This window comes from Dermacentor silvarum, chromosome 1, assembly GCF_013339745.2.
Source record: "Dermacentor silvarum isolate Dsil-2018 chromosome 1, BIME_Dsil_1.4, whole genome shotgun sequence".
Taxonomy (NCBI): domain Eukaryota; kingdom Metazoa; phylum Arthropoda; class Arachnida; order Ixodida; family Ixodidae; genus Dermacentor; species Dermacentor silvarum.
The window spans coordinates 263,960,787-263,984,861 of record NC_051154.1 but is presented as its reverse complement, the minus strand read 5'-3'; the positions used below and the strand labels follow the sequence as shown (position 1 = coordinate 263,984,861).

The 24,075-nt window shown below is 44.7% G+C and overlaps 1 protein-coding gene across 4 annotated transcripts in view; it reads right to left on the bottom strand.

The window, feature by feature from the left end:
• Positions 1 to 24,075, bottom strand: part of LOC119437131 (formin-binding protein 1-like) — a 260,696-nt gene that overhangs the window by 204,584 nt on the left and 32,037 nt on the right. For 2 of the 4 annotated variants that reach the window (XM_049660307.1, XM_049660306.1), the window contains exon 2: positions 19,352 to 19,393. The exons of the other annotated variants lie outside the window; for them this stretch is intronic. In XM_049660307.1, coding sequence (XP_049516264.1) covers positions 19,352 to 19,393 — 42 coding nt within the window. The remainder of the gene's footprint in view (positions 1 to 19,351; positions 19,394 to 24,075) is intronic. 4 annotated transcript variants of the gene reach the window in all.

Sequence of the window (24,075 nt, the reverse complement as noted above, 5' to 3'; positions counted from 1 at the left end):
TCAGAGGTGCTGAACGCCTCTTCTCGCGGTGCCAGTTTTTGGCTAAGATAGAGCACAGGGTGCTCTTCACCGCTATCGTTAAGTTGGGCAAGGACGACACCTAGACCACGGTTGCTGGCGTCACACTGGAGAATGAATTCGCGGCGAAAGTCGGGCGAGACAAGCACAGGCCGTGAAGTCAAAGCATTTTTCAGATTCTGGAAAGCCTCTTCCCTATCAGCGCTCCAAGCGACCACTTCTGCTTCACGCTTCCGGAGGCTGTCAGTTAGTGGACTGGCAAGCTCCGAATAATTTGGAATATAGTGCTGGTAATAGCCGGCCATTCCCAGAAATGACCGCACATCCTTTTTCGTTACTGGCCTTGGAAAGTTAGCTATTGCCGCCACTTTGGCTTTCATCGGTTCATGTTTTCCTTGTCCTATTTCGTGCCCCAAATACCTGACACGGGCATGGCCAAACTGACACTTTTCGGCCTTGATAGTCAAGCCCGCCCCTCTGATTCTTTCAAGCACCGTCCGGGTATGTTGCAAATGAGACTCCCAATCATCAGAAAACACGGCCACATCATCCAGATAGGGCAGCGCGAATTCTTCCAGCTCTTCAAGCACCTGATCCATCAGTCTTGAAAAACAGAACAGGGCGTTCTTCAAGCCGAAACTCATGGTAACAGGCTGGTAAACCCCGAAAGAAGTTACAAAGGCCGCGTAGCGACTGGCTCGTTCTGTTAAGGGCACCTGCCAGTAACCCCTCATTAAGTCTAGGGTTGTAATGAATGTAGCTCTGCTTATGAGTTCTACCCTCTCCTCTATATTTGGCAAGGGGTAGATTTGGTCTTTCGTGATGGCATTTAGCTTTCGATAATCCACGCATGGCCGTGGATCTTTCCCTGGTACCTCAACTAGCATTAGAGGGGAGCAATATTCGCTATGTGCTTCCTTGATCACACCAAGATGAAGCATCCTTTTTACTTCTGCCTTCATTATGTCTAGCTGCCGCGGTGATAGGCGGTACGCTTTTGACTTAAAAGGCACTTCCGTCGTTAGCTCAATGTCATGTTGTGTCAAATGAGTCCTTCCTAGCTTCTCCCCAAAACAATCCGCGTAATCCTGAATAAGACTCCTCAAATCTTCAACTTTCTCTGCACTTAACGCCTCCTTGTTAACTGCTTGTGTTATTACTTCTTCCACACTAGGGCCCGTTTTCCCACGAAAACAAGGTAACTCTAGAGCAACGTCCTCTGAAACATTCATAGCTATGCTGACAATTGCTGTTCGCTCAAAGAAGGGTTTCATTAGGTTACATGATAAACTCGTTCCTCACGTCTACGTCCAGGCAACCTCACGGTGTAATTCACCTCTGAAATGCGATCAATAACCTCGGCGCGTCCCTCCCAGTGGACTTCCAGTTTAGTTTGGCGATTTGGCCGCAAGATCATCACTTTGTCGCCAGTTTCAAATGATCGCTTCTTAGCATTTCTGTCATAATATCGCTTCGAAGTGTCTTGCGCTACTTCTATGTTACACTTCACGATCTCACGAGACTTTTGCAACTTTTGCATTAGGTCCAACACATACTCGACCACACTTTTGGGCACCCGATCGTCCTCCCATAGCTCGCGAATTAGCCTTAGGGGACCTCTAAGATTTCGGCCATATACCAGCTCTGCCGGGGCAAACCCTGTTCCCTCGTGTGGCACCGTGCGCAGTGCAAAAAGCGTGCCCGGTAGGCAACAGTCACAGTCACACTTCCTTTCATGGCAAACCGCTCTCAAAACTTTCTTGAGGATGGCGTGCCATCTCTCTACGCTGTTGCTCTGAGGATGATAGACCGAGCGACGCAAAATTCTGACGCCGCATTTCTCGAGAAATGTTGTCATGAGCGCGCTCATGAAAACTGCTCCCTGGTCTGATTGCATTTCTGCTGGGAAACCGAGGCGCGAAAAAATGGAAAGTAGAGCATCCACTACCTCGACCGAAGTTGACTCTTTTAAGGCAACTGCCTCAGGAAACTTTGTTGCAGGGCACAATAAGGTGAGAATGTATCGGTTTCCCGCTTTTGTTTTTGGCAACGGCCCCACCAAATCCACAACAACTCTGCGGAAGGGCTTTGAAATAATGGGCACCTTAACCATTGGTCCTTTCCATTTGTCATTAGACTTGCCTGCTCTTTGACAAGTCTCACAAGTGCGGACGAAATCCTGCGCTTCTCTGAAAAACATTGCCAATAAAATTCCTGCAGGAGCCTTTTCTCTGTCTTATTTATACCTAGGTGTCCTGCCCACGAGTGTTCATGACAAAGGCTTAGCAAGTCCCTACGATACGGTGCCGGCACCACCAGTTTATCGCAAGATTGCCCTCGCCTATCTCGGTACTTACGGTATAGGAAACCGTTTCTTACTTTGAAAGAAATGTTTTTCGACGACACACCTTCATTGGTTCCACTTTTCAGAACCGCTACCGTCGGGTCATTTTGCTGTGCCATCCGTAGCGTTTCCCTGTCAACACCTAGCATGCGCATAGCTATGCGCGGTCGGCGCTAACACAGACCCCTGGAAATCGCTTTCTTTTCCTGTCGAGTGCCCTTTTTTAGGAGCGAAGCTCCTTATAGCGGCACCCGTTCCGTCCCCGTCGTCGTAGTAGTAGTGTGTAACCAGTCTGAGAAAAATGAGAAAAAAAATTCCGAAGTTGTGTCCGTAGCGCGGAATCGAACCAGGGACCCCTCGCTTCCGAGCGCGCGGCGTTAGCCCACTACGCCACGAAGCGCACATAGACACACGCACCATGATGGCAATAAATACCCAACATTAACGAAAGGCCGCGTTTCTAGCGCGTTTCTAACGCATTTGTGCTAGCGCGTTACGGCCCGTGTAAGAAGCTGGTGTAAGACGCTGTGGCCTCTCCGCCTTACCTTCAACGCGTTTCGAACGCGCTGCCCAAGGCGGTGGCAAGTCAAGTTCAAGTCGAGGAGCGTTTATGAATACAGGGGGTATACTCTCTTAGCAGTCATGTGATGGCGTCGGCAAACGCGGTGCACGTTCCGGCATGTGTAAATGGCTGCGTAAGACGCTGTGGCCGCTCCCCCTTACTAGAGAGTACTGCACGTTTCTAACGCGTTTGTGCTAGCGTCCCCTTAAGCGGGAGATCCGATGATTCCCTCCGGAGCTTCGCCCACTCATCATCATTCACCCCGTGGATATGCTGTGAATTTTTTTTCTCCAGTTGGCGGTTCCTGATGCGCATTACTCCTTTCCCGATTTTCTGTCGGGGAAATCGGAAGGATTTCCTCCTCGGCCTTAACTAAGTCTCCGGAGCTAGCTGTTTCATCCACTTTTCTTTCACTTTGTTCCTCGTCGTAACGCAGCTGCTGAGCTAGCTCGCGTGCTTTGGACCTCGTCAAAGCCATGACCTGGGCTTCAACAAATGTGCACCCCCTTTTATTTAGTAGCGACTCTGAGCTGTTCGAGAAAAGGTAAGGGTAGCCCTCCGGTAGCCCATTAGAGACTGCTGCCACTGTCTTGATATCTCCGAAAGGTCCGTCAATCTGTACCTTTGCCATCGGTAAACACACTGAGTCTTTGCTGACGGCCTGCCTTATCCACGCGCATTCGGACACGTAGTCTTCACTTTTCACATACTTCGGATGGACGACGCCCATGGTGGCCGCGGAGTCCCTGAGTACCCTACACTCTTTGCCATTTACCACTAGATCCGTCATGTATGGCTTCAAGAGATCTAGGTTACTCGGATGATTGCTTATGCAAGCGAATACTGGCCTTTTCTTTGGGCAGTTTCGGGCGAAGTGACCCGTTTCCTTACAGTGATAACATGCCAACTGAACTCTTGATTCGAGCTCTTCCAAATGATTTCTGGGCTCCTTTCGACTCTTTTCTGCTGCTTTCGCCATGCCTTCGTTGTGCGCTGAACTGCGACTAGTGTCATCTCGTTTTTTTTTTTTGTGGTTTGCTGCCCTTGGCGGTAAGCTTGTGGCCGTGGCCTTTGATAGTACTGTGCGTTACTGCTCTGTGGCTTGAAGCCCCGGCTTGCCACATACTCATCGGCCAGCTGTGCTGCGCTCTTTACGGACACGCCTTCCTGCCTGTCCTTCACCCAAAGGCGCACGTTATCCGTCAAGGTTTAGTAAAACTGCTCTAAGCAGATTAAATCTGACAGCTTACTCACGTTATCCGCCCCTGCTCCTTTCACCCACTCTGAAAAATTATCCTTCAGGCTACACGCAAACTCAATGAAGCTTTCATTAGGCTTCTTTCTTTCCTGATGAAATCTCCTCCGAAATTCCTCAGTGGAAAGCTTGTATTTGGCGAGCAAACTCGACTTAACTGCACTGTACACGCCTGCCTCGTCTGCGCTCAGTCGGGCTAAGACTTGCGAGGCTTCTCCCGGCAACAACACAAGCAACCGCTCCGGCCATGTGTCTTGGTGAAATGATTGCCTCTCACAAATTCGCTCAAAATTAATCAGGTAGAGACCAATGTCATCGCCTGTTTTGTACGGCTGAAGCAAACTCGTCATTTTCACGCTTTCCGTTTGTGGTGGCGTCACATCCGCCCTGCGCACTAATCTCGCGTGCTCTAGTTGTATTTTCTGGAGCTCAATTTCTGCCTGCCTTTGTTCCCTCTTTTCCTGCTTCTCCTTCTCTTCCGCCTTTTTTTCCTCTCTCGCTCCTTCTCTTCCTTCTCGCGACATATCTTTTCCCATGCATCCGTGAGCTCGTCCTCATCGAAACCCACTTCGTCAATCGCAGTACGAATTTCAGGCTTTCTCAACTTATGACTTATATCCATACTGAGCTCTGCTGCTAACAGCAACGGCTCCTCTTTCTTTAACTCTGTGATATCCATGCTTTTCGAGAGCTGACTACAATTTCCCCTGTATTGACCGCACACCCGGTGGCGCTCAATCCCAGCTAATTGCCCGATAGAACCCTGTCCTAATCGTCCGGCAAAACGTAGTCGCTCAAGCACTTACCGAACCTCGAGCTTGTGAATGCCGCATCTCCCAGAGCCATGTTCTCAGGTCCGCCGATCCCAGATCGTGAGGACTGCTGCCTTCTGCTGCTCCTCTTTCCTGCTTCCTTGGGTCGCCGAAGACTCCACGCCGTTACTGCGACAGTTGTGCCTCCCTGAGCCCCGAAGAGGAGCTCTGCTGATCCCGGATCCACAGAAGTCGCTCTTCTGTCCGCAGTTTACCTCGAGCTTGCGAAGGTTCCAAGGTTCCGCCGATTCCAGATAGTGAGGACTGCCTTCCGGATCCCACCGCTGCCGACCAGTTTGTTGTGGCTCTCGGTGGCGTTTGGGCCAAGAAATCACCAAGCCCATTGATGAGTACATCCAGTAGAAGGAAATAGGAAAACGGTTTAATTTACACTATGTACACTGGCTCCGGTTACGGAAGCCCACTCCATCAGGAGCACATTCAACGTCTCAGTTCGTATCAGGTCACATCGACCCCCCCCCCCCCCTCCACTGCACCACCGGTCTCCCCTTTTAATCCCTTCGTCTTCCCTAGGAGACTCGACTGGGGAATCTGCTGACCTTGGTGCGGCCAATCAGAGGGGTTGTCGTGTTCACCCCAACTCCTCCTTTACTGTTATACCCTCGCGCTCGTCTTTTGCTGCCACTGCGTGGTCTTCCGGGAAACCGAGATCGATGTCGCTCCCACTGTGGCAATTCCTGGAAGTTGGCCTCTCGTCTTAATCCCGTTAACTCGTCATGGCCGATGTCGGGCGCGGTCGCTGTTTGGGCGACGCTGATGAAGGCGCTGTCTCGTGGCAACATCCAGGTGCGCACTCCCGATTCGGGACACTTGTCAGCTTTCACCATCGGTGTCGACCAACCACTGTCGCCGTCTGGGCAACGCTGATGAAAGGGGCAGCCACGTGGTAAATGTCCAAGGTATACTCATGACCAGGTTGAACAGTGGATAGCGGATATTCTAGCCGAAATTAAGAGAAAGAAATGGAGCTGGGCAGGCCACGTAATGTGTACAGTAGATAACCAGTGCACTATTAGAGTTACAGAATAGGTGTCAAGAGAAGGGAAGTGGTCGAGGACGGCAGAAAATTGGGTGGTGTGATGAAATTAGGAAATACGCAGGTGGAAATTGGAATCGGCTAGCGCAAGACAGGGGTAATTGGAGATCGTAGGGAGAGGCCTTCGTGCTGTAGTGGACATAAAAATAGGCTGATGATGATTATGACTGACTCAAATCAGTCCTAGCTCTTTATTTAATAGCTCTGAAAAAATGCAAGATGCTGCACGGATGAAGGTTCTAGGAAGTGTTTTTTCCTGTTAACATGAGTGCACTTCCAGTGTTTTATGACAACGGAAATAAATTAAGCATACAAAAGCAGGAACATAATAGGAAATGCAAGAAAAGGGAAAAAAATCCGCAACACACGCGTGTTTGTTCGTGAGATCATTGTCATGAACGCATAAACAAATCACGCTTGCACGTAGTAGGAAAGGGCCGCTTTGGAACATACTTCTCTCCTACTCCTATTGGACACGTCATTAGTGACATTATGAATGTGTCAGTTTTGTTTTGTTTGTGACTTGTTTTTAGCAGGATGCCCGGCTACTGCCAGTGGTGGAAGAGGCGCGGCGCGTTGGCATGCGACCGTGGGCACTTTCAGTGTCTCAATGAAGGTGTATGGTGTTTCCGCAACCTTCAACGTTCCAGCGCCCGTACAGTCCTCTTCCACGCGTCTCTTCATCGCGCTAAGTACTGCTCGCGTTTTATTAGGCTCCGACCAATCACGAAGCGAACAACCTTGAATTCGTTCGCCGATTCACAGCGTTGGTGGCGAGCATACTAGAATGCCGACAGCGCATCGCGTGAGTGTGTGTCCATGCCGTGACCGGTGTTGAACTTCAGCACATATAACAGCGGTATACCAACGGGATCACCACCGACGCGGAGGGACAGCGGTGCGCCGTGCTATGTTTGTCATACGGTAGCCGTCGCAGCCCGGCAACAGCCGAGGAAATGGCGACACACGAGAGGAAGGAGAGCTCGTTATCACGGAGGCACAAGTTGCGAACGCCGTTTCCACGCGTGAGCGTGCGTCACCGACCGTTACGGCAGTCGAGAGGCTGCGATAACAAGTGCAAAGCCATTTTGAGCCACCATGACAACGGCGCGCTTACCTCGGAACCGTTCGTCACCTGGCCAAAATAAACAGCGAAGCACGCCGGTAAAACAAGGGTTTTACTACGATACGATTATGAGGCACGCCGTAGTGGAGGGCACCGGATTAATTTTGACCACCCGATGTTCTTTAACCTGCACCCAGCACACGGGCGTTTGTGCATTTCTCCCCCATCGATATGAGACCGGGAATCGAACCCGTAAGCTCGTATTCAGAAGCAGAACGCCTTAGTCACTGCGCCACCGCGACGGGTAAATGCCAGGACGACGCCGAGTGTGGCGTCACAGCGTCCGAGCTGAACACGAATCAAAGCTCAGTGATACGCGTGGATCGCCAGCCATTTTCTTTTTTTTTTTTTTCAGACCGTCTGTTCTTCCAGTTACATTTTGCGGCACAAACAGTGACCGATAAAAAGTGTATATTTTGTTTAGTTAGCGACGCCATTTTACAAAGGGACGAGATCCTGCGTTCGCAATCTCTTTAGCAACAACACACCGGGTAGGCGCGCTTGCGGATGCCCATTTCTGTGGTTCCGGCGAACTCGGGGGCAACGCGATCCCTCCAGCGTCCCGCGCTTGCTCGCGAGGGGGAAAGATCACCGCGGCCGTGGACAAGGCGCGCCCTGCCCGCTGCCGTGCCCTGCGGCGCATTCAAATAGGATCACCCAGTGACTCACAGCCGGCGGCAGGCACGCGCACGACCACAGGCACACCCACTTCCGCAAGCTTGGAGTTCCGCGTGGCTCGGAAAGAGCTGCAGTCAGGAAGTGCTCGGCAATTATACTGCGCCGGCTAGCGGGAATTTGTGCAATTATCACGCGGTTCATCGCACGCTCGGTGTGATTAAATGATAAGCGTTATAGCCGAGATAAAACGACAAGTATTCAATAGGGATCATGGCAACTAAAAGACAAACAGAACCATAAGATAGCACGCATTCACGCACGCATAACCGGCGTCGTATGCGTTAAAAATGTATATTGTTCAGTATTCTCCCGCATGTCACTGATGTCGAAGCTATTTGGATTAAAACCAAACTTAATGATCGTACAGTATTCGTTTGTGCTATGTACAGACCACCAAACTCCCCAGTGAATGTTCTTCTTAACTTAAGAAGCTTTATGGACACACACCTCAAGCACGAAGATAATATTATTTTATTAGGGGACTTCAACCTCCCTGGAATTAATTGGTCGACACTTTGTGTAGAGGGACGCGAAGTCCCCAATTGTGAACAACTACTTGAGATCGCTTTCTGTTATGATTTAACTCAGGTCGTCTCAGCTTGTACGCGTGTGGGTCCAACAGCTTCCTCAATCCTTGATCTAATATTCTTATCTGGTTCCTTGCTCCCATTTCTTCAGATGTGTGAAATTGATGAAGGTCTCTCTGATCATAAAATGGTTATGATGTCACTAGATGTGTATGTTAATATCAAGCGTGAGAATGAGAAACTTGCGATTCCAAACTTTAAAGCCGCCAATGACCTGGAAATACTGGAACATATGGAGCAGTCATATTATTCTTTTTTGGAGTTGTACAGATCATCTGGTACTACTGATGAACTGTGGAAATTTTTTCATGATATGAGAGCGTTTTGTATACAACATTTCATTCCTCACCGTTCTAAACGTGCAAGAAGAAGAAACCCCTGGGTAACTCGGGAGATTATACACACTAAAAGAAAGCTTAAACGTATGCGAAAGGCTTGCACCCTCAGTCCTAGTATTGAACAGAAACATAACATTCATCTTTTAGGCAAAAACCTCCGGCATAACCTGAAGACATCTAAAGATAAATTTTATAACTCAACACTGAAACAATTCCTCAAGGAAGCCCCAGACAAGTTTTGGAGGTACTTGAATCCAACGTCTAAGTCGTGTACCATGCACACTGACAAAAGTAGCCAGGATCAAGCGGAGGCATTTAACTTCTTTTTTTCCTCAGTCTTTACCATCGATGACGGTATCTTGCCTACCATCAATGATAATGCTGACAGACTTCCTATTCAGAATATCAGGATTACAGAAGAGGGTGTTTTCAATCTGTTGCTTCACGTTAATATAAAGAAACGTCCCGGTCCTGATGAAATCCCCAATGAATTCCTTTATAGATATGCAGAATGGACATCCAAGTTTTTAACACTAATTTTTCAATCATCCATTTCTAGTGGCTCGTTTCCCACTGCCTGGAAGCGCGCAAAAATTGTGCCCATACATAAAGGTGGTCCAACCTCCGACACCAGCAACTATAGACCAATATCGCTCACGAGCACCTGTTCTAAAATGCTAGAACACATTGTATCAAAGCATCTGCTCACCTATTTAGATGAAAATAAATTAATTTTTCCAGTACAACATGGCTTCCGCAAAGGTTTGTCCACAGTCACTCAGCTTATTGAACTTGTCCATGACCTTTCTAGCACAATTAATGCCCGTGGCCAAACTGATATAATATTCTTAGACTTTGCAAAGGCCTTTGACAAGGTGTCCCACAAAAAGCTTTTGCTTAAAATCAGCTTTACCTTCAAAAATGTTGCCCTTACGCGGTGGTTCACTTCCTACCTTGCACACAGAGAACAATATGTTCAACTTGGACATCAGCAATCTAGTTTATCTCCCGTGGTATCTGGGGTACCCCAGGGTAGTGTCTTAGGGCCCCTTTTATTCCTACTTTTTATAAATGATCTGCCAAATGACATCACTACTCAAATGAGAATGTTTGCCGACGACTGCATTTTGTACAATAGAATCGAGTCACCAGGCGATCAGGCCGACCTTAATCTTAACTTACAGAAAATTAAGAACTGGTGCGATCGGTGGCAAATGCAGCTTAACCCAACTAAATCGGTTTTTATGTCGATCTCTAGAAAAAAGAATATTCTAAATTTTTCATACAGTATCAACGGTCACGAACTTGCTCGAGTTAAACAATATAAATACCTAGGTGTTATATTTACACCCGACTTGCGTTGGAATCTTCACGTAAATGATCTTTGTGCAAAAGCTAACAAAGTATTGTGGGGTCTGAGACGTAACCTGCGTTGTGCCTCCCCTGAAATTAAAATTTTAGCTTACAAAACTTTGCTAAGACCCATAATTGAGTACGCAAAAATAGTATGGGATCCCTACACCCAAAGTAGCTGTCTAAAACTACAGAAGGTCCAGCGCCTTACTTCTAGGTTTATATTTAATAAATACCGCCGTTTCCACTCTCAAACTGAATTATGTAAACTTGCAGAGCTCCCACCTCTACAAAAACGTACCGAGTTTGAAAGGCTTAAATTCCTGTTCCTAGTCATTCATAACCATGTCAAAATAAGATACGACAAGTACTTCCAAATCAAGACACAGGAAACATCACGGCACAGACACAGTATGTATATACCTCCTCCCACAGCGCAGAGTGACTGCTTCAAATATAGTTTTTTTCCCAGGGCAATTCAGCAATGGAACTCTTTGCCCGATTCAATTGTTCAAATAAAATCAGTTAATGCATTCTTGGAAGCATTACATTGCCTTATGTACCCTGATGCACCTTGATGTTCTGTACTAATATTGTGATATATTAAGTCAAAATGTGCTCTGTAATTATATTGTTAATGTGTTTCATATCAGCAGTGCTGCTTCATCTTCTTTTTTTCTTTTTTGTGCATTGGTCAAGTGCACAAATTGCACTTCTCTCTTTATGTATGTTAAATCCACTCCTGTAATAGCCCGTCATATGGGCTGACAGTATCAATAAATAAATAAATAAATAAAACCAAGTGAGAATTACGAATTTGCCGCTTAGAGACGCTTCTTGAAAGGTGAACGAGTTTGTCCTCTGCTCGTTCGACGCGTTTCCCAATCCGCATCTCGTCGCATTTCACCTGAATTCTCACCGTTCGATTTTTCAGTCGCGCGACCACAGTCGCAGAACAGCTGAACCAATCAGATGCAAAGGAACAGGACGTCCGTATACGCTGACGCTTATTTTACGCGGCGATGACATTTCAAGCAGACGTGAACGGCATATCGTGATACATTTCGGTTTAGCGACTCGTCGGTCGCATTTGTAAGTGTGAACATCGTTCGTCTTGAGTAGTTTTCTGGTCGCCAGTCGCAATTGGTCGCGCGACCTCGCCTAGTCGCAAGTGTGAATGGGCCCTTATCGTGTGGTGCATTCGCAGTTCTCTCTCACGAATACCCTGTCCGTCGTAATAAAAGCACACAGGTCGCCAGAGCGACATTGATTATGAGACACGCCGTAGTGGGAGACTTCGAATTAATTTGGACCCCCTGGAATTATTCACGTGCATACAATGCCCGGTACACACGAGCGTTCTTGCATACGGGGATCGGCTTCGCGACTTCGTGCTTGACAGCGCAACGCCACGCGGAAGTGGACATCGTGCAAGTGAGTTTTTTTGCATTAGAACACGCCGACAATGTTATTAAGGCGACGACGAATGTCATTATCCGGCTATAGTAGTGGCAGTGAAACGAGAAGGGCACGAGCATCACCGACGAATGCACCTAATTGTGCGAGAGCTGACGCAACGTGCTGCGACACTCTCCGCACAGGTGCGCAAACCAGGGCGCAAGGTGTACCAGGCCCCGGAAACTCTCGAGTTCACCAAATGGCCACAGAGGGCGAAAAATCAACCGCGCGGGAAGGAGCCAGAACCTAAAAGGACAGTTAGAGGTTGGGTTGCATAAACTCAGACAAACCTCTGCGAATGTGCATGTGAACTTATGCACAATCCCACATGTCCGGGGCCAGGCTAGCGGGATGGAATGGAGGGTGCTTGAGGCTAACCGGGTCATTAGGGGTCTGAGCAGACCACTTGGGTACGGCATAATGGAGGTAAACCGGGAAGTGTACGAGTCTGGCTCCCACCCTTTTGCACAGGATGGCATTCACTACAGTGGTGCCACGGGCGGGAGTGTAGGTAGTAGGATAGGGCGCCAAGCTACGGCTTTTTTGGGGGGACCCAGAGCCCTAAGACCACCAGTGTAGACGAAGACGGACCCAGAGAGGCCCCAGGATTCAAGAAACGTAGAATCGGTAGGAGAAGAAATAGACGTAAGCACCAGGGGCAAGGTCATTCTGACATAGGGTACATTAACATGCAAGGTGGCAGGAATAGGCTGAAGTGGGAGGAGATAGACGAGCAACTAAGGCAAGAAAAGCTGATGGTATACGGGTTTGTGGAGACACATCTTAGGGACATGGAGCAACCTCCCTGTAATCCTGACTATGCATGGGAATATTGCAATAGAACAGAGGGCAGCAGAAAAGGGGGTGGAATTGGAGCATTCATTCATAAAAGTATGAATTGGCAAAGGGTCAAACAGGAATGCAAGGAGCATTTATAGCTAAAAGGGAAAGTTGCAGGAGAGCAGACACTCCTTGGCTTTGTATACCTGTGGACAGGAGCAAATGCCAAAGAGGAAAACAAAAAAATGCTGGAATGCATATCAAGTGACATTAATGAGCTAGGAGAAGGGTACGAGATTATTATACTAGGAGATATGAACGCACACATAGAAGACATGGACGGGTACACAGACTCAACAGGCAACATGATGCTGGATATGTGTGAAATGCATGACTTAGTTGTATGCAACAGTACTGAGAAGTGTGAAGGGCACATAACATGGGAGGTAGGGAGCCTGCAGTCGACGATAGATTATGCACTAATGTCACAAAGGATGCACGATAGGCTAAATGTAATGAGCATAGATGAATATGGCTCCAGAAGTCTAGGTAGTGATCACAAACGTATTAAGGTGAGTTTTAGAAGGGAAATGAAAGTAGGTAGGAGGCAAGATGAACAACCAGGTGGGATATTTTACTCGGAAAAGCAGCTTGAAATAGCAACCCAACAAATTGAGGAAGTAATTTTGGAGGATACAAAAACAGAATGGACATATGCAAATTTAACAGGGCTATTTGAGCTAGAGCTTGCGAAGGTACGAGTCAGGCCAAAAGGGAACAGAAGACGTAAACCCAAGAGCTGGTGGGATGAGGAGGTTAAGAAGGCCATAGAGAAACGTCAGGAAGCATCCAGGGAACACAGGTATTCAAAGCGGAGGGGTGAACCGGAAGCTGATGTAAGCAGAAAATGGAATAACTTCTTAAACTGTAGAAGGGAAGCATCCCAGTTGATCAACGAGAAGATTAGAAGGGGACCCAATGGTTGTCAGAAGTAAACAAACAGGATAGAAAAGCAGCGAAGAAATTTTGGAAACATCTCAACTCCTCGAGTAATAAGACTAGCCTAGAGCAGAGGTTTATAGTTACAGCTCAAGGTGTTCGGCTAGAAGGAGATGAGGCAATGGAACATATAAAAACAATGATGACAGAAAAATTTAAAGAACGAAACGTAGCATGTGCTCAATCAGGTGAGCACAGACTAGTTAGTGCAGTGGCTCCACTTGCATAAAGCAAGTGGGAAAGGGCAGAGAAGAGGGTTCCTAGTAGCACGTCGACAGGTCCTGATGGCATCCCAATTATGTTGATAAAGACATTGGGCCCAAAATCTAAGAAAGCATTAAGAGAGGCACTGAGCAAAATGATAATGGACGGTAAAGCCCGCGACGGGTGGAGACTGAGCAGGATGAGCATGATATATAAGGGAAAGGGGGACAAAGCCGACATAAACAACTACCGTCCCATAACGGTGACGTCAGTGGTTTACAGGGTGGTGATGCAGATTATAAAGGACAGACTGCAGGCATGGGTGGAGAGCGAGGAGGTGCTGGGGGAACTACAAAATGGGTTCCGGAAACAAAGAAGGTTAGAAGATTATCTGTTCTCATTGACGCAGTGTATTGAAATAGCAGAAAAGGAACACAGGCCCCTATGGCTCACATTTCTGGATATCAAGGGAGCCTATGACAGTGTAATCCAAAAGGATTTGTGGGACAAACTGGGCACTCTAGATGTGGAAGATGGAGTAAGTAATCTTTGAAAAGATATCTATAAAAGTAACAAGGCACTTATAAAATGGGAAAACAAGGTATCTGAACCTATAGAGATACAGCAGGGGCTTAGGCAGGGGTGCCCTCTGTCACCTCTGTTGTTCATGCTGTATTTACAAGGATTAGAGAAAAAATTAGAGAGGAGCAGACTTGGCTTCAACCTTTCCTATTTCAAGCAAGGAGAATGGATTAAACAGTCATTACCAGGACTGATGTATGCGGATGACATTGTACTTATGGCTGACAGCAAGGAAGACTTGCAGAGATTAATGGACATCTGTGGTAAAGAGGGAGATAGCTTAGGTTTGAAGTTTAGTAAAGAAAAATCGGCAGTCATGACTTTTAATGATAATCAGGGCAGCGAGCATAGGATACAGGAGGTTACGCTGGAGGTGGTGGATAAGTACAAATATCTTGGAGTGTGGATAAACAATGGGGCTGAGTACCTAACGGAACATGAAAAATATGTGACGGCTAAAGGTAGCAGAAATGCAGCTGTGATGAAAAATAGGGCACTGTGGAATTACAATAGGTACGAAGTGGTGAGAGGGATTTCGAAAGGGGTGATGGTCCCTAGTTTGACTTTTGGCAATGCGGTACTGTACATGAGATCAGAGGTTCGAGCAAGGTTGGAAGTTAAGCAGCGAGGGGTAGGTAGACTGGCTCTGGGAGCACACAGAAATACACCAAATCAGGGGGTACAGGGTGACATGGGATGGACATCATTTGAGGGCAGGGAAGCCTGCAGCAAGATAGAATTTGAGGAGCGATTAAGAGAAATGGCAGAAAAGCGGTGGGCAAGGAGAGTTTTCAGTTATTTGTACATGAGGAATGTTGATACAAAATGGAGGAAGCTGACCAGAAAACTGTCAATCAAATATTTGGACTGCAGGAGGGGTGCAAACCAGGAAACAGCGGTTAAGAAAAAGGTTAAGGAAACAGAGAGGGGTCTGTGGAAAACGGGGATGCAGACGAAATCAGCACTGGGAACATACCGAACTTTCAAGCAAGAAATTGCGAAAGAAAATATCTATGATAATTCTAGGGGAAGCTTATTGTTGTTTGAAGCCAGGACGGGAGTATTGCGGACTAAGATGTACCGAGTCAAGTACCAAGGTATAGACACGTTGTGCGGTGCGTGTGGAGAAGAGGAGGAAACGGCTGAACACCTCATACTTTTCTGTAAAGGGCTTATCGCTACAGTGCAAAGCAACGGGGATGATTTTTTCAAAGCATTGGGGTTTAGGGTCAGTGAAGGCAAAATAGACTTTAAGCGTGTAGAAATAACCAAATAATGGAGGTTATCTGATTGGTGGCTAAAATCAAGGCAGTGGTGAAATTTCACCCACCACAAAGTACAAAATAGGTTAATAGTCATGGCTAGGTGGCGTATGCCACCGCCAGATTTAAAGGGTTCAGCCTCATCCATCCATCCATCTATTTGATCTATTAATGTACGTATAATAACCGACAAACACCAGTTATGGTTTCATTTATTTTTATAAAATAAGCAGTTTATTGTTTTTATTTGACTTCTGTTATTAAAGTCCATGCTTTGTTACTTGAATAAATGTTTAGAGACCTCACGTGTGATCAGCAGCAGCCCACTGGTATCGATTGCAATCTGTGCCGTTTATCAATTCAAATTGTACGGCGGTAATATTTGCGAGCGGGGTGATCGTTTCCTTTGAGCAGCATCACGCAGGGTCGTTTTAATTAGACATCAGTAAGATCTCAGCCAGTTTATGCATCCAACATTCGATAGCTGCCACCTAGCGAACTTGTTTAAAGACGGTAAACTTTATCAGCTGCGGCGTTTCACTAGCATAACGGCTGCATGCACGGCTTTCACCGTTAGTGATCTGCCGCGTCTGGCTGTGTAATGACATGTTGCTTGAGAAAAAAGTGCTAGCCAGTGTGAAAATTCAGAGCTGGAACTGAGCACAGTCTGCTTGAAGACTACCCACGAAAGCGGATTAACCTTGCAGCCCCTGGGCGTGTGCGCCGGTAAGTAAAAAAGCAGTGCTTCGCATTTTTAACTTTGATTTTCTTTGCGTGCGAGGCGGATAAAACAGATTCCTGTAGTCATTTCTTAAAAGTAGAAAATGGTAATAATTATAATGTTATTGCCCTTCCAAAGCAATTCCAACGAGGCTCATGCTATTTTGCCAAGTTGTTAAAATTGCTAACATGTGTACAGCATATAAAGTTTTGGCTGCTTCTGCATAAATGACACACCGCGATAAATTCACTGCACATTAGTGACAAATGTACTTCCGGTGATACAGTTAAATTAATTGCATCTGAGACATAATAAAATGAACGTGTTTATAACTAGTATCTGGCAGAAACAATTGTCATCTAATCGAGGCTTGACTAAGCACAGCCCACACAAGGACACCACTGAAAGAAATGCACACTCAAAACAGTGTTGTGTGTGTTTTCTGTCATGGAGCGTTTTGTGCACTGTTCTTTGTCATACATGAATCACAAGCTCACCCACATTTCCGCCATAGTAATTGAGGCTCTTTTTTCTTTCGACTCCAGCCTCCAAGACGCTGCTCATATTTGGACTCATCCCTTTGTCTCTGGATGTGCAAGTCAACCGTGAACGTGTCACCACTGGAACTAACATCAAGGGCCCGAATCCTCACAGGGTATGTTTCTGAACACTTCAACTAGAACCATGATTTGTTCATTTATGGGACTAACTTTTGTTTCACCATTTTTTGCTTGCATGTGTGTCATGGCTTTGTCATTTCTCTTTTCAGGAAGGCAGACACAAGAGAGATTATTGGTCTGCAAGCTGCCCACGCTAAGCCACAAGAAGCTCAACTGTCACTATAATGACAACAAGTCTTCTTGAACTATGTGCCTCACCATGAAATGTTTGGAAGTTTACCAGAGAGACACCGAGAGGTGTGAGCCCTATTAGGAAAACAGCAGTCTACAGTTCTGTATCGTACCGAGCAGGAATGAGAAATTTGACATACAAGCTCCGTTGCTTTAAGGGTGTTTTATGACAATCAGAGAAGTAACATGTTGAGTCCCAACTTGTTTCTTTTCCAGTCATTATAGCTATGACAACCAGAACAGGAACAATGTAGCAAGCTCCTACTTGCAGCCTCACAACGATAATTTGTTACATAAAAATGCAAAGAATTTTAAAGCGATCAAAAGTGCTCTATGCAATTTTAATGCAATATTGAGGAAATGATACTTCATGTTCACTTAAACTCTGGCGTTAAACTTTATCAGCTGCGGCGTTTCACTAGCATAACGGCTGCATGCACGGCTTTCATTTTCACTCTTCATTTTATTATTTTATTTTTTATTTAAAGTACCCTCAGGACCACATGGTACAGAGGGGAGTGGTTACAAAGTAGTAGAGTCAAACAAACAAGTGCAGGGAGTTCTTTTAACATAATAATTCTCCTGATTATACAATGTTAGCTAACGTTTTGCAAGAAAGTTTGTTATCTGTGATGGCTACGATACTCGGTGGTTCCATTTCTGAGATGTACGGGGGATGACAGATTGAAAGAAGGACTTCGTGTTACATGAATCAATTCTTACCTTACTACGATGATCGACGCAGTTTGAAATGCACTGAGACCGCAGTATGAAGTCGCCATAAAGTGTGGGGTGACGGTAAATTGCAATAGACGGGCGACTTTGCGGCGATTAGCTAGTGGCATAAGTGCTAGGTTAGTTTACATTGAGGTTATACTCGCGGTACGGTTATAATTAGAAAGAATGAAACGAGTAGGGTTATTTTGTACTAGTTCAAGTGAAGTAATAAGATTAACGCGATTGGGATCCCCCCCCCTGTGTTGCAGATGCATATTCAAGTTTAAAGCGAATTAGTCTTGTAAAGCTGTAGTTCTAAAGTAGACGGTGCTTTGGAAAAGTTGCGCCGTAAGTACCCGAGCATGTGATTAGCATTGCTAATGACGTACTCTATATTAATGGTCGAATTGAAGTTATCTGTAGTGTGTACGAGATATTTATATGACATGACAAAATCTAAGGGAACGTTGTTAACATGGCAAGTGCTAGGATTAGAATTAGATCTGGATACGCACATTATTTCACATTTGTTTACTACGAGAGGCTCATGTACAGTTTGCATGAAATCAATAACTAGGCTAGCCCTGCACCATAAGAGATAGCTAGAAAAGGCAAGCTCACACAACCGGCCAGCCTATTTCACACTTTACAAACTGGAGAAATCACTAAAAACAATTTTTCTTTCTCTTCAAACAGCAGATGACAAACCCGAGCACAGCGTGCTCCGGAAAAGATTTTGAAATGTACTCGCAGAATAAGTTCGGCTTAACATTCAGTGAATCAACAGTGGACAAGCAACGGAAACCTCAGCGTGGGAACTTGTCTTCGTCTCGGCCCTCACAAATATGTATGCTTGGTGAAACGTTGTCACCAAGCTGAGCCTTCCCTTAGTCACCTCTGTTACTCAACTGCAATCTCCTTGCAACCTCTTTGACTTGTTTGAATACATATACCGAGATTCTTTGTCAACATGAAACCGCAAATTGCATTTTCCAAGGATCTGTGAGCATTAATTGGGCTTACTTATATGTTTATTTAGTGTCCTTGTTTATTCACGCAATATTTGCAGAAGTCGTTGTAAGCACTGTTGCCTCCATAACGTTCCTTTGTTTCCCTACGAGTACTCCACTTGTTGCAAAGCTTTTTTTTTTTTTTTTACACTAAACGTGCAGCAGAACTATTAAGAGCAGATCATATGTGATGTAAAATTTAGCATTGTGTGTCCCCCCCCACACTTCCTGCCTCTCGCCAATGTGTTATGAGAGCAATGGGACATTGCAGCTCGAGCTTATCTTGCTGACAGTACATTTTTGTCGAGCAATTTTATGTTCCTTTCTTTACTCTAGCTGAAATCATCGAACGCAGAGAACATAAAACGTCAAGCAGCACTGTCCGCAATACAAGTACGAGGGTAGCTCAGCATAAATAGCGCTGTCTGAAGCTTCGTTCTCCCTGCTTTAGCGGCACACCGAACACGATGAGAAAACTTCGCTCGATTTCAGCTTTGGTTTACATTAAATAGATGGTTATCTGTGTTTCTCTATGTTGTAAACTCGGCGACGGACAACATTAAGTCCACCTGACCTGTACGCAATTGTGAGCATGTACTGATTCATTCACCATTGACAACAAACAATGTAAGCTTACTTGTTTGAAGCGTTTTATTGCCAGTTGAGGCCTCTCGGTCACCTGGTGACATAATAAAGATATCTGTAGTCATGTTAGAGTACAGTACACACGAATACCGCCCCGAAAGCGGTAACAAAACACCCAAAAACCAGCGAGCGAGCAGCGCGACGAGCCCCACGAACCGCTACCGTAGCGGCCATATTGCTCACTGCGTAATGATGATGATATTAGTTTTGATTTTGCTCGTGCCATCTCTCGGTCACATACTCACAACGCCACCGTTACGCTTATTTCCGTTGCACCGTGGAAGGTACAGTTTCTCTTCTCTAAGTTTGTATGGGTGTTCTGTGTACGGGTGTCGTCGCTGAAGAAAGCCCACATCAGAGGCAGCGTTATAGTTTCGGACTCAAGTACTTGCGGTTCTAGACTCAATTCTTTCTTTTATTTTTTTTCCCAACCTATTTTGAGCAGTTGGTCTTGAACTGGATGTTCAGGCAATCGCTCATCCTGACCAGTTATCTCAAGTTATCTCGTGCTCAGAGAACGAGCACGACGCAATGACATGCACAGTCTTTTTAGTATAGTTAAATAACCAACATTTCATTTTGAGAATGCAAAAGAACAATATGGAATAGATGCAAGTCTATGACCTCCGTAGATGGGGTGTTTATTTTATCGGCACCAAATGTTCAAAAATTGCCTGTGGCAAATAGCACAATTCTAACCCTTGATTTAAATTATTACTTGATGAGGTGGCCATTACTTCTATGAGAAATGTAAATCCTTAATTGAATAATAAACATAAATATGGTAACTATTTAATTAATTACTTTACAGTACATATTTCAATCCACAAATTATAGCTAGTAAGTTTGCAAGAAATACTGACTTGGACCGAATCCTAAGGATGGCACTGGTTTTAAGATATGCGCCGTCAAAGTTGTGGTAAGAATGCACTGTTGTTGCACTTTTTAAAGAAAACGGCTGTTTCATACACTGAAGAAAAAAAAGTAACTCGAACGCCAATGCAGTTCGTCGGACACTCTTAATATCTCGAAACTGGCGGTGTCCTGAGAAATCGTTTCAAGTGGATAAGCCTTGCGAATTCACCGGCTGCAATTTGTAGATTGAAATATATGCAGTAAAATAATTGAAAAGTATATAGCATAATTATGTTAATTATTCGATTGAGTATTTTGGTTTATTATTATCGAAGAAGCCAACCTTGCCTACATTAGAACTCCCCGAACGCGGAAACCCCGGCCCGTCAGAGCAAGATATTTCGCAGTAGCTTCTGTCGGGACAAAACAACATGACTGCTATGATGAACAGTGGTTTATCAAAGCAAGAAAAAAGATGAAAAAGATGTAGCTAGCTTGAGACAAAGGGTGGGTTGTATCGAAGTACAGACGAAAACTTCGACTGAACTAAAAACAGATATAAATGATTGAAAACTTAGAGCAGCTCAACTTGAGAAAGAATTGGCATTCGCTGTAAACAAAATTGCTGAACTAGAAAATAGAGGCCGACAAAATATATTTAATTGTTCTTGGCCTAAAGAAAGATCCCAAGGAAACGGCTACTGTCCTTACGGAAACGATATGGAAGGCCATATTTGAGGGAAGGCTGGGAATAAAAGTTAATGGCATAGGAAGGTGCCACAGATTACGCAAACGGAGGGACAGGGAACGCCCAGTAATTATTAAAATGCTGTATCACCGGGACAAAGTGGCAGTTCTGCAGACTTCTTCCAAGCTAAAGGCCACCAAACTATCAATTTCTGAAGATTTTTCTACTCGATCACACGATATCAGAAAATAATTGTGGCAAATTTCAGCATAAGAATGCGCAAACGGATCTAAGGTCAAGCTACTGTTGACCAAATTAAGCATTGACGGAAGCGTACTCAGTTGGGATAGTGAACAAAATATAAGATACCAAACATAAATCTCACGGAATCTAGATGAATGATGTTTAGTGGTGCTAAATATAAATTGCGCCGTGTTGTTAATAAGGCTGAGAAACTCGAAGGTATGAGTTTTGCACATGACCCAAATATTGTATTACTAACCGTGACATGGCTAAGAGATGATATCTTTGATAGTGAATTTGAACAGAAAAATTACAAAGTGTTTCGTAAGGATCGAGATGGAAGAGAAGGGGGCATTGCCATTATTTGTAACAACAAGACGCAGGTTCTCAAAATGCCAGATGTTCAATCTGCTGAGAGCATCTTCTGTAAAGTCTATACTGGCAGGTGCAGATATATTATTGGTGCTGTTTACAGGCCGCCAAATTCGTCTATTGGGTTTATTGAAAGGATTAATAATTATCTGCACTGTTATGTAAAAGGGCAACATAAATTAATAATTGGAGATTTTAACCTGCCAAATATGAATTGGTCAACTTTTTCACTTAGGCTGTGCCAAGCTACTGATACTGAAATCTCGGATATTATGTTCAAATATGGTCTTACGAAAATAGTTACCGATCCCACTAGAACAGAGCACGGCTCGAAACCTATCGAAGAAGTGTACCTTGTGAGCGACAACATAAATGAAAACCATGTCGTGCAGCGTCACAAATGGCGTATCGGATCACAAGGCGGTGATGCTGTCACTAAAGGGAGTTACATTGGAATGGCCGAAGATGATGAAACGGTTTCCCAATTTTTATAAAGCAGATGACGAATCAGTAATTGATATTTTGGCCTTTGAATACGATAATTTTAAGACAGGTGACAGTACTGTTGCTGATCAGTGGCTTCGTTTTAATGTTATAATTCAAGATTGTGTGCAGCGATTCATCCCTTCAACATCTAATAAAGTTTAAAAACACGAACCTTGGGTAACAAGAGAAACTTTACAGCTGAGACGAAAGTTGAAATGGTTAAAGAAAAAGTCAAACAAGGTGAACAATACTATCTTGAAAAACAAAGGCTGAAATAGGCGAAGAATTAAAAGAAAGAACTTTTCATGACAAAGAAAAATATTTAAATGAGAAATTAACCAGAATTTATTAAAACATGCCCAAGCAAATTTTGGAAAGAAGTCAGTCCGGGCAGCACGTGCTCTGCCAACGTTTGTTTTTCTAGATGAAAAGTTAGTGACGACGATGCTGCTTGTACTGCCTTTAATAACCATTTCAACAGTGTTCAAACAAAAGAGAATGGTTATCTCCCGCCCTTTCATACTAGCCTACCTCCCCCCCCCCCCCCCCCAATATCAGATGTCACAATTTCTGAGGAAGGCATTTTCAATTTATTGTTAAATCTGGATATTAAAAAAAAAATCTGATGGACCAGATGAGATACCTAATGCCTTCCTAAAACCATATGCTGAATGGTGTGCAAAGTATTTGTGTATGTTGTACACTAGTTCTCTGAATGAGGGTGTGTTACCTAAGGACTGGAGGATTGTGAGAATTAAGCCTCTACATAAAGCATGTGACAAAACAAAAATTGAAAATTATCGACTGCTTTCACTAACCTCAACAGCCTGTAAAATTTTAGAAGAGATAGTTTGTAAACACGTTACATTTCTTGAAGAACACATTGTACTAACAAGAAAAGCACAGCATGGGTTTCGACGGGGATACTCAAAGAGCATACAACTGGTTGGAACCATCGATTTTTCTACTGCACTAAATGAAGGAAAACAGGTAGATGCTATATTTATTGGTTTCCAAGAGGCATTTGATAAAGTGTCACATAAAAAATTACTTCATAAATTAGAACACATTAAAAAATTCAAAATTGCCATCATGGATACAAGCCTACCTCGAAAATAGCCATCAGTTTGTTTCCTTAAATGAAACCCGTTCTGATAATGTTCCTTTTTATTCTGGCATACCTCAGGGTTTCTCGTCCTCGGACCTTTTTCCTTTCTATTGTTCATTAATGACCTAGTCACCAACCTTTCTGTGAATATGAAGTTGTATGCTGATTATTGTGTACTATAGACGAAAATATTTTCAGTTGAGGATCAGATGAGGTTGAACAATCAATTTGGCAAGGTCGTTGCTTGGTGTACAGCATGGCAAATAGAAATTAATTACCACAAAACAGTTTACATGAAAATAACACTTAAGAAAAATCCTTTACGTTATCAGTACGGCACTAGTAAGTTCTCTCTAACAGAAGTTGCAGAATACAAATATCTTGGACTATGGATAACAAATAATCTGACTTGGAACAAGCACATTGACACCATTACAGGGAAATGTCTTCGTAAACTCTTTCATCTGAAGCGCCCATTAAAATTTTCTACTTCACCGGTATGCATTCTAGCATATAAAACTCATTCGTCCACTATTGGAACATGGTATAATAATATGGGGTCCTTTTACCAAGCGTAATATTGAGCAACTCGAAAAAATACAAAAGAAAGCCTTACGTTTTATCTATTACTCCTATGGTTGCGCTTCAGTTTCTGAGCTATTAAGAAGTGGTCGTCGTCACAGTCTACTGTGGATAGAAATCGTATTTGCCACTTAAGGTTTTTGTTCCAGTTGCTGAATGGTTACTTAAAGGGTCATGAAATGGTTCGGACAAATTTTGTAGACACGTAGGGTACAGTTACAGTAAAACATTCGCGTCGCAATTTAAATGAAGCGTCTCATATTAAGAGAGCTATGGACAATGACAGGTTACCCTCCTCCCTGGCCATGCTTTTTCTCCTCAACTCGTACACCAAGTGATCGGGGCTAAGCTCCGCCTTCACTGGCTCTACGTCATGATGTGA